Source organism: Phyllobates terribilis, unplaced genomic scaffold, assembly GCF_046119375.1.
Source record: "Phyllobates terribilis strain yellow unplaced genomic scaffold, ASM4611937v1 Scaffold_11__3_contigs__length_659146591, whole genome shotgun sequence".
Classification (NCBI taxonomy): domain Eukaryota; kingdom Metazoa; phylum Chordata; class Amphibia; order Anura; family Dendrobatidae; genus Phyllobates; species Phyllobates terribilis.
Window position 1 is genome coordinate 391693627 of NW_027362771.1, and position 18062 is coordinate 391711688.

General features: G+C 42.8%; 1 protein-coding gene across 1 annotated transcript in view; it reads left to right on the forward strand.

Moving 5' to 3' along the window:
- The window catches only part of WDR72 (WD repeat domain 72), a 588690-nt gene that overhangs the window by 123597 nt on the left and 447031 nt on the right, over positions 1-18062 (forward strand). The window contains exons 2-5 of the mRNA XM_073653016.1: positions 2757-2921; positions 4516-4622; positions 8205-8283; positions 10877-11048. Coding sequence (XP_073509117.1) covers positions 2766-2921; positions 4516-4622; positions 8205-8283; positions 10877-11048 — 514 coding nt within the window. The 5' untranslated portion in view covers positions 2757-2765. The remainder of the gene's footprint in view (positions 1-2756; positions 2922-4515; positions 4623-8204; positions 8284-10876; positions 11049-18062) is intronic.

Genomic DNA, 18062 nt, shown 5'->3' on the forward strand with positions numbered 1-18062 from the left:
TACAGAAATCCAGATTTTTATTGTAGTTATACATTCATCAATATTTCTGTCTCTTGCTATTAGTCACATATTCGCTCAGAGAACTATTGCAACATATCTTTTAATATGACTCACACTCAGCAGGAATGCCAGTGCATTTGTCAGTATTTGCCAAAGATGGTGATTTTTTTTCTAGTTTATTGGATCATTCATAAACATGAAATTATGTGTCAAATCACTATACTAGAAGCACAAATAAACCTCTCCTGGGGTAGACATCAGTAACTTTATAATGCTTGAGCAGCAGTAAGTACTAATACAGTAGAATGACAATATCAATTTAAAACGACCGTATATGACTGTAGATGATTTCACCAGTTCAGTTTTTGGAGAAGTTGTGGTTCAGCTTTATAATGAGCAGATCATGGAAACAGAATGCAAGTATTTCCTAAAAGTGACATGTCTGAAAAGCTGTCAGGTCCACTTTAAAATGGTTATCTGGTTTCATATAAAATTGGGCAAAGCTAAAAAAATAGAATTACTTACCTACCGAAGCCCATGCCACTGTAGCACTACTTCTACATTCGTCTTTGCTTTTAAGGCTGGGGTCAGCCAAACACTGGGCGCAATGGGGATGCTGGGGTAGAAGCAAGTGAACACTGAAACAGTGATTCTCTTTAATGTCTACTATGCAAGGAGATTTCTATTTTACATGATACAGCATATATTGGCTCTTAAGGGTACATTTTATCCTTGTGGAAAGTGCCAAGTAGGCAAAGGGAGACTTATAAGTCATGCCATACTCTCCTAAGAATTCAAATAGACAAATAGCCTCTTCTTAGACGAAGACAACAAGGTATCTAGTGCAACTTATTGGAGGTAGCAAACCTAAAAGTCAATTTCAACCCTTTAAAAAGGGCCTTTCCAACCGACTTAGGGCTGGAAGCCAAATTAGAAACTCCATTTGCTGAAACATTTCGGTATTTTGGCCCCTCATCAATACAAAGCAGGAGAACTGATTCGCTGAGTGAAAGACCTCTGACAGGTGGTATAAGGTTTTTTTTAGTAACACTTCCAGAAACAATTGGTCCCTGTACAAAGAGGCACTACCACTGAAATAATTAAAATATACATTTTCTAAATGTTCATCATAAAAAAAATGAATTTAAAAAGCAAGCTAATGGGTATCTCTAATTGTAGCAAACAGGTATTTGCAAGAACAAAATACTATATAAATTTCTCATGTTGTCATATAGTCCATTTTACCACAAAGAATATATATTAGACATATGGTTCCAAAAAAGTGCTTAGTGCTGAAATTAATTTTACACTCTTATTTATGCAGTCTTAAAGGGTTGATGATCAATAGGCATAATTATAAGGAGTTTTTAGTAAAGACAAGTAAAGTGCAAGTGCATTTAAATTTTTAAAGAAACGCCCTAAAAAAGGGAGTGGTAGCCCATGCGTTTGCAGGTCTTTACAATTACAACTGTAAGTTATATACTATATACTCTAATCTACTACACTGTTTTCATGTCTTCTAAAAGTATGCTCTAGGAGTAGGCAGCATAGGGAAAGCGTGACTTTTTTAGGGAGTTTCTTAAAAAATTGAAATGCACGTGCACTTAACCTGTCTTTGCTAAAAACTCCTTATAATTATGCCTATTGATTATCAACCCTTTAAAACTGCATATATAGGAATGTAAAATTAATTTCAGCACTAAGCACTTTTTTGGAACCATAGGTCTAATATATATTCTTTGTGGTAAAGTGGACTATATGAAAATGTGAGAAATTTATGTAGTATTTTGTACTTTCAAATACCTGTTCACTACAACTAGAGATACCCATTGGCTTTCTTTTTACATTTTCTTTTTTTATGATGAACATTAATAAAATTTATATTTTAATTATTTCAGTGATAGTGCCTCTTTGTACAGGGACCCATTGTTTCTGGAAGTGTTACTAAAGATTTGTTCAGAGGTGTATTTTGTATACTTATTCATGACATAGTGAATTAATTAAGGTGGTATAAGGGGTAAAGTTTCTCCTTGTGGAGAGCACCAAGTTTACTTTGGGAGACTTATAGGGAGAGGACTTTTAGGTTAGCTACATCCAATTCCTCAGGGGATAATCTAACGGCCTATAATTCTCCCAACACTAGCTAGCCACTATCCACAAAGAGAAATTTTAACCTTTATATCACCTGTTGAAGGCTTCTCCCCCCTCCAACGTTCTGCTTTGCAATGGTGAGGGGCAAATGAAACGTGGGTATGCAACTGGAGCTTCTGGTTTGGCTTCCTATTGCAAGTCATACAGCATTTCATGAGTTTTAGAATTACTACCTCCGATATGTGGCACTAGAGTCCTTGTTCTCTTCCTCATTAAAGCGTAATTTACATACTGCATACAATAACACCAATATTTTGCACCAAAAAATGTTACATGTCCTTAATAACTTTGGTGCATTCGTTGGCTACTTTTAGGACCAACCCTTTTACTGGACACAAAATTATTGAAGTAAAATAAAAAAAGTTTTTAAAATGCTTATAAAATTTGGTGTACATTGTTGACTCCATCTTTTTTTGTTTTGAATTTTTCCTCTTGGAGGAGAGGTGGACAAATTCAACAGTAGCCAAAGATCCATAGTCCTGATGCAAATACCCGTATCTCTTAATGGTACCACAATTGCACTCTAGTTTCAATTCATTTTTATTATAATATTCTTGCTTTAGAATTCTTAGATGTTTTATACAAAAGTTCTCATTAATTTGTAGGTCAAGCTCATGATGAAGAGCACTACCCAAGCAGTGGCATTATGGGGAAATCGGGCTCCTGCTCACAGTGTAACCGCCATAATGATAACAGATGATCAGAAAACAATTGTCACCGGAAGCCTCGAGGGCCAGATATGTCTCTGGCATTTGTCAATGGACATGAAGGTTTGTAAATTAAAATTGTTTAAAGCGGTTTGTGTCTAAATATAGTGCAGTGACAAAATTTTAAGGGGGGTTGTCCCAAAATTTGTAAGATACTTATGATAAGATAAGGAAAATTTTCTGACTTCTGGGGGTTTGACCACTGGGATCCCCAGCAATCTCGAGGAGGGGGCTCTAGATCCAGAGAACCATGCTTTGCAGAACCTCCTCTCAAATGCAGATGTATACATTCTCAGTCTATACACCGTTCTTTGTCTTTGGGATAGTCAGAAATAATTGAGGAACACACTCAACTTTCTCCAGCAGTTTCATAGACAATAAATGGAGCAGAGGCTGAGTATAGACACCATTCAAGACGGGGCTCTGCAGATTCCTGTTTTCAGAGTTCTACAATCCCAATGTTGGATCGCTAATGGTCCATCCACTATGATTCCACTGATAAAGGATAACTTGCAATTTTGGGAGAACCACTGTAAGCACAATTATTTAGTTTTTAGATAACAATATATAATGTACTGTACATTTTAGGATTAAGAAATGTTTTAGGAAAACGCTAACCTTTTAGGTTGCAGTTACCCTATAGTAAAAATTTAACAATACATGACAAATGTATAGTCAACATATCAGGTGTTCCCCATGAACCTGACACTATTTATGCATTCTGGGCTGCAGGACAGGTTATTTGGATATGTTGGCTACACATTTGCCTTGTATAGTCACACTTTCAATTTTGGCAGTGGGCAGCTTGAACTGCTAAAAGCTGCTACAATGCACACATACGGATGGTACAACATTAAAAATGGAAACTGCTTTGCATTAACTCCCAAATGCCCCACTCTGCATCACCCAATGCTTTATATCTTACTAAGCAGTATATTTTGTTACAAATTTCTATCAATACATTTGTAGGATAGCTGCAAATGGCAACAAATGAAGTTCAGCACACCGATGTAAAACATGGTCATAATATCTTATATAATGCTGAGCCTGGCCAGAATATGTACCCGTATAAACTGAAACAAAAACTGATATACTCTTTTATATATCAATATCCTAAAAACTTACATTTGTTTAAATATCTTACATAGTGCATTGGTAAGTCAAAAAGCAGTGACCTTTAATCCAAGCAGAACATTTCCTATATACTCGTATAGCATAGAGATGTTTGCTGCATAGTTGCTTTATTGATTAGGTCGAATACATAGAAAGACTAGTTTTTTTTTTATTTGGACGCTGTTTGCAATTTTGGAAACCAGATATTAATAAATAATAGTTTCCTATTAGAATTCTGTCTGGCATCAGTGATCTGGAATTCTGTGCTATTAATGCCTTAGTTTGACCAGCAGAATTATAATTATTTGAGAATACTGACTGACTCCGGCTGAAATGAGAGAATCAACCATTGAGGAGTATAATTTTATGGTTCACATCTCTTAAATCAGAAGTTTCTGACCCAATGGGCCTCGAAGTCTGAAAGTGTGTCTTATTGTAGATGATGGTAACACTGGAAATATTATACAGAGTAACCAACCAATCAATTCTGCACCTTAAATGTGCCCAGTTCTGTCGTGTTATATAATTTTTCTTAATTTTTTAGGTTTCATCTAAAGCAATTCTGTTTGGCCATACTGCTGCTATTACATGCTTAGCGAAAGCTCGAGATTTTGAAAAACAACCTTATGTGGTTAGTGGTTCAGAAAATGGGTAAGTTCAAGGCTATTTTATGCCCAAAAACATTCTGTTAAATGTAGAAAAGTAAAAAATAATATTTTAAGCACTACAATAAGTGACTATGTAAGTGTAGCCAAAAAAGATTAAAATGAAGGATTTTTTTTGCTGTATTTTCTAAAATATTTATGGCTTTATATTACATATCCAAGTAGAGCTTCAGCAGATTCAGGATGGGTGGCAGCTGAGAGTGACCCCTTTCAGAAAATCTTAGTACCTGGCTGCAGTTTGTTTTTAAAAAATAAACTGCGCTTTACTCACCGTGTCCAGGTCCAGTACAGAGTCTTTGGCGTTGCGACCAGTTTCTTTTAATGGCTGTGTCACTAACATCCCGTCAGGGAGCTCAGTAGATTTGAGGGGCATGTTCTGTCTAGACGTTAGTGCTGAAGAATGTGGTAGAAGAAATCTAGCTCAATGGTATAAAATCTGCAACTTTATCTGTATAGGATGCACATGCATCATTATTCCATAGATAGGTACATGTGTAAGGATGCTGAGTGCACCAGAAACGCATAGACTTCCCAAAGTATGCACTAATGATACATGTGGAGATGTTTTACCTATCATGTTCCTATCTATGTACCTATGAGTAAGAGTGCTGAGTGCATCAGAAATGCATAGATGTAATTATCTATGGACTAATGATACATGTGGTGATGTTTTAATCATTTGTTGAGTTGGACTTCTTCTACCACATTGTGATCATCATCGTCAGAGACGGTGACGTTCATTCCGTGCTTTGGAGGGACAATTGTGTTAAGCTGGCTTTTTTCCTTTATCCAGTCAGTGCTGAAGCCAATACCGGATGCTGGGAGCCAGATACCAAACTGCAGCCAGGGACCAAGATTTATGGAAATTGGGCAAACCCTTTAAATCTTTAAAGACAATGTAGGAAATTCAAAATGTGACAAAGTGAAGAACATGTAATTTTATAAATAACTGAAAAATCAATATATCTGAACTTAACCCTACAGAGACTTAGAATAATATTTTGGGCTGTAACTTTTATTGAGATTTCCAGAATATCTATTAACCTGCCAGGAAAAATTAGTAGGAAGGAACATTTTTTATACTACATATATTTATAATTTGCTGTGAATCTAAAACGTGGCATATCTATTCTACCGGTGCTATCTGGAACCTGTCATAAATCATGTATTCCAAATATGGCCACATTCACACGTTGAGTATTTGGTCAGTATTTCACATCAGTATTTGTAAGTCAAAACCAGGAGGGGATAAAAATACAGAGGTGGTGACGTGTTTCTATTATAATTTTCCTCTGATTGTTCCACACCTGGTTTTGGCTTACAAATACTGAACATGTGAACATGGCCTTAAAGTGAAATCTGTCTGTTTCATGCTGCCTGACTCTCGAGGAGAATGAATCAGAGACCGTCTCCATTATTGCAGCCATGTATATTTCACTCTGAAATGCTGTGATGTTTTAGATAAAACCTAATTAAAATGGCTGTCGGGGACGATGCAACTACAATGTTTAGTCCAAGAGGCAGGTCTCTCGGCTTGCCTATAAGTCTCTACCTATATAGTCAAATAGGGAGAGACCTTTGTTTTTTTGCTTTTTTTTTAATTACAAAGCTGTCAGTCTAAGTAAGGGCTCATACAGATAACAGTATTTTTGGTGTGACTGCGATCCTACTAAACAACAGATTGCACTTGGACCAATGTGTTCTATGGGTCATGCACATATCAGATTCTTTCCTCGTACCACATTGGTTCAAGGAAAAAAATTGCAGCATGTCCGAGTTGGATCTGATATTCGGATCGTACTTAGCCATAGAAGTCAATGTGTCTGTGGAAACCACTTGACTCGTATGTCAACTGAGTGCAGTCCGATTTCCACAGACTGATAGAATGGAGAAGATGGTGAATTTATTTTCTCCATCTTCTTCTCTTCTGAGAGAATGGGATCTCACTGTGCTCACACTGATCAGAGTGTAATCAGAGTGTTATTAGCATAATCGCCCTGATTCTCTCAGATGAGAGAATACACAGTCGTTTGCATCTGCCCTAAGGAGCATGGTGTGGAGAAGCTGCCAGGGATCTGCCTCTCGGACTAGTCTACCGACCTACATCGTACCCTGCTGATGTTTTAAAGTATATTTACTCTAAAATGCTGCTTCTTTTTTAAGGGTTCGTTCACATCTGCATGTATAAAGTAGCTGAGATTCTCAGCCAGAAAAGCTGGAGAGTTTCAGACGACTGTCATGCGTTTTTTTCTCACCTACCATCCGTATGTCATGTGTATGCAGTTCGTATGCAATTCATATGCAATTCATTTTTAACATCAGCTTTTACATACAGTAATTCTCTGTCATTTCAATCGAGTTTTCTAACTAATAAAACAATCTTGGATAGATAGAAATATGTCAGTGAGATATATATTCAGTGCTTTGCGTGTGTAGTTTTCTGTACTTGTATTTAGCTAATAAATAAATAAAAGCAATAAAGTGGCGTGGAGTCCCCCTTATTTTTATTAACCAGCTGAGGGAAAGCAGACAGCTGAGAAATGGTCTTCATAGACTGTGAAGGGGGCAATAAACATGGAGCTTCCCAAGCAGATTTTTTTCTCGCACTCATTGACTTTCATTGGTGAGTCTTGGCCGTTTTACGTGACCATACGCAGCATGCTGTAATTTTTTCCTCATCCCAATTCCAGGTGAGGATAAACTCGCAGATGAGCACTGTCTAATTGAATAACATTGTTGCGAGTGCGATGTGATTTTTTTTCTCACCTTGCACTCACCGATTTTATATGCAGATGTGAGCAATCCCTAAGTGAAACAGACATGGAAACAATAACCTAACTGGTCTCAGATTTATACCACCCTTGTTTCAGGCAGCATGAATCAGTTGACAGGTTCATAGTAATTGTATACATTTCTTTTCCATTATAACTAGTATTGGAAAGCATTTATCATAAGAAAATCTGGAACATCAGCCTTTGAGTCATGAGTAATTTTCTAATCAAAATCTTACAGTGAAAGCAAAAATTATTCTAAGCATTTTCTAAGGTCAACCACTGTTTTAGCCTTAAAAGTTACAGTTATGATCTCCAAGCTGTAAAGACCTAAAGCTAACACAAAATAATCCTCATGGTGGCGCTGTTTCATCTTGGGAGTAAATAATAGTCTTGGAAAATAACATAGGCATGGCATAAGACGTGTATTGCTGAGGTTCTGTGAAATGACCCATTTTCAGCAGGATGTAGTTCTGAGAAATGATACTTCTAGTGACACATTGATGAGACATAATGGCAGTATACCTACAATTCATTTTATTCCAGGCATGGCCTTAAAGTTAGTTTGATGCAGGGCAGCAGGGTGTAATTACCTAAACAAAAGGGAATACGTTCTATATGTCAGCTATTCTTAATGACCGCAACATTTGTTTCGGCAGTAATCGGTAACAAAAACGCTACATAAATGATAAGTGTTCGCTTAAATACAGTTTTTAAACTTAAAAATCCATGTCACAGAATTGTCCCAACCAACTAAGTAGAAATGACAACGGATAACCTGAGGTTATGTCTTACAGGGAAATGTGTGTATGGAATGTCAACACCGGCCACTGCATAGAGAATGCAACGCTACCATATAGGCACATGGCAATCTGCGTAAGTATTAATTACAGTATGTGTCACAACACTGTGCTATGGAAAAGCAAACCGAGGACCTTTAACCCTTATTTCACATGCTGCTATTAGTATCCTGAACTATTCAGATTAGAAGCCATATACATACAGGAATAAAGAGCAGCACGCCAGATGTGGAATAGTGAAAAAAGTGTGTTTTTTCATCCGTGTACAATAAGTTTGATGTTTTGGCTCTTCAAACTGTGAGAAAGGCTCATAGTTTAAAGTGCTGAAAAGTTGCACATACATGGGTGAATATAAACCATTGTTTCTTCACTATCCCACATCTGGAGTGCTATTTTTTGCTGTATAGATATATAGATATAGAGGTATACAGAGACGGAGACAGAACAGGGCCCCTGCGTAAGAACACAATATGGGTCCTTTGAAGTCCATTAATGTGTCTTTTTTGTGGTGGAAGGGCTCCATTACTAGGAAAAGTTGCACCAATGGTTTGTCTGCCCCTACATTGATAGAAAGAGTTGGGCAAAAAAAATTGCAGGACCCTGGAACAGAACCCTGCAAACCTCCTCCTAGCTGTCGGCATCCCCAGCATCTCTTGTGATTAGCTGGCCCATCAACGTTGAGGCATGACACATGCATGACATTGAGCCCGACCAGTAGAAGAAAGTATTCAGGGCTCTGGTCTGGCAGAAATGGACTACTTATGTGGTGCCCCTGCGGGTCCAGTCGCCACAGAGGTACTGCATCTCAGCCAGAGGTGTGGTACCCCACTCTCGGGTAAGGAGGGAGCGCTACCTGGGACCCACACACCCACATCACTCCAGTAGGGAAGAGTGAGATTGCTCCTGAGGGAGAGCACAGTCCTTGTCCCTGTCTGGAGGAGGGAACGAGGTAGAGGAGGTGGGTGGAGGAATTAGTTTAGGGTAGCACACAAGGAAGGACTGAAGGTAGAGGGGACCACGTAGAGTGACAGTTAGTGACATGGGTCACATGACAGACAGTATAAAAAGACAGGTAGAAACATCTAGAAGGGCCCAGAGAGTGAGGACCGTTGAGGAGTAGGGTCCAGACAGAGTTAGGGCCCAGTGAGAGGGACCCAGTAGCAGAGAGAAAGAGAGGAGCGTGGGAGTCAGAGAAGGGCTCAAGAGACACAGAAGGGATCTTAGGGGCACGGGAAGTGCGGAATCCACCCGTGCGCCCGAATTCACGCCGACCGTAGTCGGGAGAAGGGATCAGGTCGCAGTAGGGGACCGCCCCAGACTAGTGGAGGACTGCAAGACTCAGCTAGCAAACCGTAGGCTGCTGTATCTCTAAGTGCCGTAGCCAAAACCACACACATTCGCTGAAAAGGTGGCCATATAGGACCAAGGGGACAGAGAGGATATCGCCCGACAAGGCCGCGGCCACTGGCTTGAGACACTGTGTGTGAGGCGCAGGGCAGGAGGGTGAGAGCCAGCGCAGAGAGAGATGACGCGGGAAAGATACACAAGAAGGGGGTCCCTATCAAGTGCACCCAAGTTATCTGACAGTTGGCTGGTCATTTCCCCGGAGGACACAGGACTCGGTGGGCTGTTATAACCTGCTGGCAGTTGTAACCTGGAACATCAGGTAAAAGCTTGAAGACTGCACCCCGCTGTGTCCTTAACTAGATTGCTGTGTCACCTGCCTTGCACTACACAAAGCTATGTCTTTAACTGCCCTGGGGCCTAGCTCTACCCATGGAGAGCTGAACCATCTCTGCTGAGTCACCAACGGCCCCAGTGGATCTGAACAGCAGCGGCGGCCGCATACCAAGGGTGGTATCACCAAACTTTATCCCCAAAACTTTATTCCCCTCTGTTATTGACCGCCCGGGGCTATGGACCGGTTCACGCCACCGTGACTATCCCAAAAGAACCGACCGACCCGGGGCCAAGTACTCCACGGCCTCAGGGGGCGCGTCACTACCATGGATGTTCAACCAGTCTCCTGAAAATCTGTTTGCTCAATTCACCTTGGTACTGTATGACACAGACAAAAATATATATGGATACCAACAACAAGGGAACTAATGGTCCACAAATCTAATAAAACTTAATATTTATTAGAATTATTAAAATATAGAAAAATCATAAAAAAGCTGAATCACTCAATGGGGGACCACATGTATATAATAAAATAATAAATACATCAATCAATGTCTATTATTGACTATACAAAATAGACTTTACCCAAAAATATCCAAAAATATCCATCGCGATTGCTTGTCAGTACCTAAGGCATCAACCAAGTGGAGGAACAAATGTTCATAAGAAGATGTTGATCCAAGTAAAATACCTACAGTACATCGTTGTATGAGTAAAAGCTAATAGAACATGTGGTCCGGGCGTCCTATAGATATATATATAGTTGCATACGAGACCACCTTTCTGGCTACAGCTGTAATTACACCTAAGTTAGCAGAGGAAAATCTATACTGAATCATTAGATCCATTCCAGCCAATTCACTGTATACAGTAGATAGAAGAGGGCTATTTTGTGTTTTACTTAAGCATTATTTAAGCAAAGACTTTTGAACCGATTATATATCTTTAATATTAGTATTACATACTTCTTTTTCTCTGTCTGGCAGTACTATCATTGCTCATTCCGAATGGCAGGGGAAGGCTGGCTGCTCTGCTGTGGTCACTATCAAGACATCCTCATTATTGATGCAAAGACCTTGCAAGTTCTTCATACTTTCAAGTCTCAGTGTTCAGACTGGATTAGCTGCATGTGCATTGTACACTCTACTAGAATTCAAGGTACTGCAAAGACCGTGTGATACAGTACAACATCACCTGAGTCTTAGAGTACAGGTTTTATGTCTATATGATGCTGGAATATCATGGCCTAATCGGGTATATCTCATAAGAATCCAATATATAATGGCTGTGTGTTTTTTTTCTGAAAAAAGTGTTTTACAGTTAACATTAATTAGTATAACAGTTTAAAATGTCAATATTTTCTACATTTTAGATGTGAAAAGAAGGAGTAACTGTTAGCCAGATATGTGCTGCTAATAGTGGCAGTCAGACTACGTGGGTGCTATGGGGCTCATGCTTTTGGGGGATGGAGGGGTGCCAATGCCTGCACTGGGACCCGGTGTAACAGGCCAGATAACCCCCCCGCCCAGAATATACCCAGGGTTAAAGTGGCCTAGGCCAGTTTATACACCTCTGGGCCAGAATATACCCCAGGTATATTATGGTCTAGGCCAAACTATACCCCGGGGTATAAATTGGCCTATACCAGATTATACCCCTCTGGGTCAGAATATACCCCAGCTGCTGTAGATCAGATTTTTCACGCTTTTGAGAACCATTGAGTGATATATTTAATAACGGGGCCCCAGTCAGTGCACAGGGGAACCCAGGCAGCACACAGGGGCCCCAGGCAGCACACAGGGGCCCCAGGTAGCGCACAGGGGCCCCAGGCAGTGCACAGGGGGGCAGAGACAGCGCGCAAGGGGGGGAAGAGACAGCGCGCAGGGCCCCTGTGAGCTTTCTTTGCCCCCCTGTGCGCTGTCTCTGCCCCCTGTGTGCTATCTGGGACCCCCTGTGTGCTGTCTGGGGCCCCTGTGCAATGTCTGGGGCCCCTGTGCAACGTCTGGGGCCCCTGTGCGATGTCTGGGGCCCCGTTCTTCAGTATATCACTCAATCATGTGCGATGTCTGGGGCCCCTGTGCAACATCTGGGGCCCCTGTGCGATGTCTGGGGCCCCGCTCTTCAGTATATCACTCAATCATGTGCAATGTCTGGGGCCCCTGTGCGACGTCTGGGGACCCTGAGCAACGTCTGGGGCCCTGTTCTTGAATATATCACTCAATGGTTCTCATAAGCGTGAAAAATCTGATCTACAGCAGCAGGGATATATTCTGGCCCGGAGGAGTATAATCTGGCCTAGGCCAATTTATACCCCGGGGTATAGTTTGGCCTAGGCCAGAATATACCCGGGGTATAATCTGGCCTAGGCCACTTTAACCCCGGGTATATTCTGGGTGGGGGGTTAATCTGGCCTGTTACAGCGGCATCACACTTTCAATTTAAAGCAATGATGGAACAAGGAGTCACCAGCTCACTCCTCCATCATTTTCCATGTGCATCTGAGCTTTGATATCTCAGTGCAGCGGGTGCAATGATGTCACTACATCCCGCCTACTGTGCAGAGCTTCAGATCACACGCCGCATAGACCGGATCAGTGGGGAATTGGGGGACCATTATACTGTTTGTAGGGCTACATGGGGGCCATTACACTGTGTATGGGACATTCCACAGTATGCAGGGTTGTTTGGGGACCACCAGACTGTGCGGAGCATTATGGGTCCATTATACTGTATGGAGGGCCATTTTACTATTTGGAGAGCTGTGAGGGCACCATCATACTGTGCTGAGGGCCGCGGGGGTCATCATACTGTGCTGAGGTCACTGTGGGGGTATCATACTTTGCGGCGGATACTGTAGGTTTGTCATACTGTGTGTTTGTGGAGGGTACTGTGGAGGAATTTTCTGTGGAAGCATCATATGGTGTTTGGGGGTCACTTTCATTGGCATCATACTTAATGGGGGCCATGAAAGGAGTATCTTAATGTGTGGAAACATTAAAGAGCTTCATTAGGAGAAAAATTACTTTGTAAAGACTGCAAAGTTGTGAGATATGATCTTCTGTGACCTCGCCAAACATATATATTTTTTTGTGGGGGAGGCACAATTATGTCTTCTGCTATGGGGCCTCATGATTTCTATGTATGCTCCTGTAAGGGACCTAGGGAGGCTGTGATGGCGAGGGAATGTGTACTCCTTCACCCTGGCTCCCAAACAAAGACAAGAGTCCCAATCTTCCCATGTAGTGTTTGTGATGTGTGCCAGTTACGCTTTACTTGTAGTTCTGTTCCATCTGCAATCCATTTCCTTCAGGTACCGCCACTTGCACACTAAAGGACTTCCACTCCTTTTTATAAAAATAACTTTACTTTCATCTTCGAAGTAGCAGAACATACAGGAAAGGACAGTTGCATTGTCAGCGTTATAATTCTTTAGACAGCACATGTTCTTAGTTTACCACCGTCCGTTTGTCCGTCCGCCTCAAGCTAACTCTTTTCTTAGCTGGCCCCTTTGACCCTTGAGATAGCTGAGACAATGCAGCCTTGTGAGTCCCTCACAGCCTTCTCAGTGCTAATCCACGACGTCTAATCCTCTGCTTCTTGGAGGTCTTGGAGGAAGCCTCACTTCAACCTCTTCTGGACCATAGGTCCCGAATGTGATGGGACAGCTTTTGTCCGATTTACAGGCCGACGGTAGTCTGCTGCTCAACTGACAGTTTCCTCTTGTTCCCCTGGTCCTGCAACCACTGCCCTGAGACAGGAACTTCCCCTAGTCCACACTGTCCTGCTCCTCCCACACTAAGCAACTCCCAATTCCTTAACTATTTCCTAGCTTAACTGTCTCTTCTCTTAAATTGTCCACCTCTACACTACCCAGATCCTATCTATACTTATAACTACACTGTCCCTGTAACTAACATGTTCGTCAGTAGGTCATGTACATGTTTATCAGATAAACACAAAATACCTTATTATGTGCACACAGAGGGAAGAAGAGGGAAGAGGCGCATGACTGTTCTAGGCACCCCCTTACATTCCTCCCTCCTAGAACATGGCTATCCTGGCCATGACAACACTTATAAACAATATCAATGCATATTTTAAACATTTAGTTCACATATTTAAAACCATAACACAGTAATACAGTTCAAGTAGTTCTTCTCTGTGGTCAGACCTGACCTCGGTCCCACATGGTTGGGACCCTGGAACATAGAGTCCAAGTTCTTTGAAACATGGGTCCGACTGACCCTGGTCCCCTTGCTCCTGGGACCCACAAAAACGTCCATCTGAAAACACACGAGGCCAGTTGACCAATAATTCCCGCTCCAGGTTCACCAGACACAGGAAAATTCTTTAGCTTAAACTCAATGGCTGACTGGCCAACTTACATCAGCTCCGAAAGTCCAGGAGCAATGACCCGGCACAATCCTCGGGTCGTCCTGACAGTTTTCTCCCCCTTCCTCCTTTTTGCTGGGTATGACCCCTTTAAAACACGTGCGCTGCTCATCAACCCAGTAAGAAAGTTCAGGATAAAAGCAAGGGCAGTTCATGGGTAGAAAAGGGCACAGTCCATAGAACAGCTGCACACAGTCCGGTGGTAAGGGGTATTTAACCCTATCAGGGTTCAGTCCAGCAGGGGAACGCGCAAACGTGTGCAAAGAACCTTGGAGAGGGGGAAAACAAACACACATACAAACTTCCGGCTGCCTGGTCAGCACCAATTCAATCTTGATGCCTTTAGGGCTCCTTGCCATTTAAGAGTCAGTCTCTATTAGTGGCCATATCCTTGGCCATCTCCGGTCGTTTCCAGGCTGATCAGGGGCTCCTGCCCCTAGGAACGTAGAACAGTTCCTTTCATATATCTTCCTAGTGCAATCAGCACAACATTTAAGGGAGCTTTAATGGATCTCTTCATTCCGGGATTCCTTTGTGGCCGGAGTAGTGAGCCACTCCCTGACCCTGAATATAAATTATAGTGGTCCCAGAAGCTTAACCAATGGATGCATACCCCCTGCTGTTGTATCTGCTCCTTGTCTCTGGTCCCAGCAGGCTCTGGAACTCTGACTGTCCTCTCTCCTGAGAGCCAGCCGTGGCCCCCAGGGACTCGTGGACATGAGGCACCGCTCATGAATGCTCGCCCACGTTCTGGGCCACTGCCAATTGTACCGCGGCCACAACAGACGACCGGTTCATTGCCTGCTGCTGTTCTACCTCAGGCAGGATGGTGACAGCCACCGCGTATGGGCCTCGGGGCCATACTTTTTAATAAAGGACACTTTACTGCCCCCTAGCAAGGGGCCGTGGCCGTCGACAGATCCGGCATTGACATAAACTTTCTCAACGGTCTCAGACTGTTGGATAAAGCCGTAGCCGCGGGAAAAGTTGAAAAGTCTAACTAGGCCATAGGTCACCTGGCCGGACATGGCTCCTTTCCCCAGGCGCTTCAGTTCCTCCCGGGTTCGGCGTTCCCGCCACTTCTTTTCTTCAATGACCCCTGAATCCCACCGGGCCTCTTCAGTGGTGGGGGTGCACACCACTTCTTGGTAAGAAGGGGGCTGAGGACAGAGGGCAGGATCTGGAACAACACTTACTGCCACCACGACCACCGGAGCCCGTTCTCCGAGGTCTTCAGGTACCTCTGTTGTGTACGTTCCCCAGTCCAGTAGTGTCATCTCACTGGACTCCCAGGCTGTTTCCACAGGTGCCTTTACTGCCTCTGCCAACGGCACGGTATCCCTCCGCGGGTGTTTGAAGGGTAACCAGCCTGGTATAAAAGGCAAGCCGCTCTCCATGGGGTACTCGTCCACGTCAAATACTCCCCAGCGGCTGCCGGGATGTCTCTCCGCTTCCTGGAGCTGCCTGCGCCGATCCCACTCCATTGGCCCGTGGCCTCCACGGTGAAACATGCTGCTGTGCTGCTGCAGTTTTGCTATCTCCTACAACAATGACCCCGGATTCCCTAATACGAGGGATCTTTCCTTCCGGCAGTTCCTCCCAGTCATCCTCTGTCGCCGGGATCTTCATTAGCGGGTGGTACTTCTTCTTTCTTCGCCGCGTCCACTGCAGGCTGGCACTTGTCAGAGGGGGCTGCAGTCCCAGTCCAGCTCGGTGTCCATGCCTCGCCGCTTTTTGCGCCGTTTTGCACCCAGGACGCCCAAGATGGGCGAAGCTATCACCAGCCTCCGTGCCATCATTCCCCATCTTGGCTTTCACTACAATCTTCATCACAATCTTCATCACAATCTTCCCCGCATCTATCTCACGATGCACAATTCGACCCTGCTTGCAGCACCAATTTTGTAAGGGACCTAGGGTGGCTGTGATAGTGAAGGAATGCTGTACTCCTTCAAACAAAGACAGTAGTCCCAGTCTTCCCATGTAGTGTTTGTGATGTGTATCACTTACGCTCTGCTTGTAGTTCTGTTCCATCTGCAATCCATTTCCTTCAGGTACCGCAACTTGCACACTAAAGGACTTCCACTCCTTTTTATAAAAAACAACTTTACTTTCATCTTCAACATAGCAGAACATACAGGGAAGGACAGTTACATTGTCAGGGTTACAATTCTTTAGACAGCACATGTTCTTAGTTTACCGCCGTCCATTTGTCCATCCACCTCAAGCTATCCCTTTTCTTAGCTGGCCGCTTTGACTCTTGAGATAGCTGAGATTATGCAGCCTTGTGAGTCCCCCACAGCCTTCTCGGGGCTAATCCCCGTCTATCTAATCCTCCGCTTTATAGAGGTCTTGGAAGAAGGCTCACTCCAACCTCTTCTGGACCGCAGGTCCCGAATGTGTTGGGACAGCCTTCGTCCAATTTACAGGCCAACGGTAGTCTGCTGCTCAACCATTTCCTCTTGTTCCCCTGGTCCTGCAACCACTGCCCTGGGACAGGAACTTCCCCCAGTCCACACTGTCCTGCTCCTCCTACACTAAGCAACTCCCAATTCCTTAACTATTTCCTAGCTTAATTGTCCCTTCTCTTAAATTGTCCACCTCTGCACTACCCAGATCCTATCTAGACTTATAACTACACTGTCCTTGTAACTAACATGTCCGTTAGTAGGTCATGTACATGTTTATCAGATAAACACAAAATAACTTATAATGTGCACACACAGGGAAGAAGAGGGAAAAGGCGCATGACCATTCCGGTCACCCCCTTACGCTCCTGCTAGTAAGAAAGAAAAATGTGGCAGCAAGCCTCAGTATCCATGTGACATGTAGAGATGTCAAATTAGACTAGTAAAACAGTTGTGTAAAAATAGACATGCTGACTTAATGAAGACTCTTGACCAAATTTTTCATGATGAACTGGACACAGGATGTAATATTGGCTGCAGAGCGGAAATAAATGTTTTATTAGGTTTTATTAGCAATCAAAGTATTTGGCACCTAATAAGTTTACTTTTTTAAGACCAAGTGGGTGTCATCAGAGAGTTTTCACTGGGGTGTGTACTTCTTTTCCCTTTATAATGCTGACCAATCATAAGCAGACAGTAACCCTTAAAGGAAAGAACATGCCCCCAACATATCTCAGAACACATTTTTTCATTTTGTGAGATTTAATGATGCAACCCTGATCTCCTGATCTAACTTCTTGCTTAAATCAAAGTGGCATAAGTCAAAGTTTTACTGTGTCAAATTACAAACCCTTCTATCAGCTCATCTCCTCTCCTTGCTTGATTACCTCTGCTGTACTTCCCTGTGGCTCACACTGTCTGTCTGCAGCTGTGTCAGTAATCACACTTATGTCTGCTGTACTCAAGCATCTTATAATCACTCTGCAGTGATATCAGGCTGTCATTATGCCTCACACAGGAGTAACCTGTCTGTTCTGGACTACTCCTCTGCAAGATACAATGACACCCTGCTTTGCTCTCACTGCAGAGCAATTACAAGTTGAGCACAACAGATATACTGTAAGTGTGATTACTGATACATGGTTGGACAGTGTGGGGGGAGGAGAATTACAATAGAGCTGACAGTACTATGAGAGCAGGAGAGCTGATAGCTGAGTTTGTAATGTGACACAGCTAAACTTAGCTATTCTGACCCTACCCTTACAAGGACCTTATCTGAAATGAATTGGTCATCTGTGCTTTCTAATCATGTAGAGGTCAGACCAGGAGATCGAACTGTCTGTTATACATGTCATTTACTGTTAAACCTGCT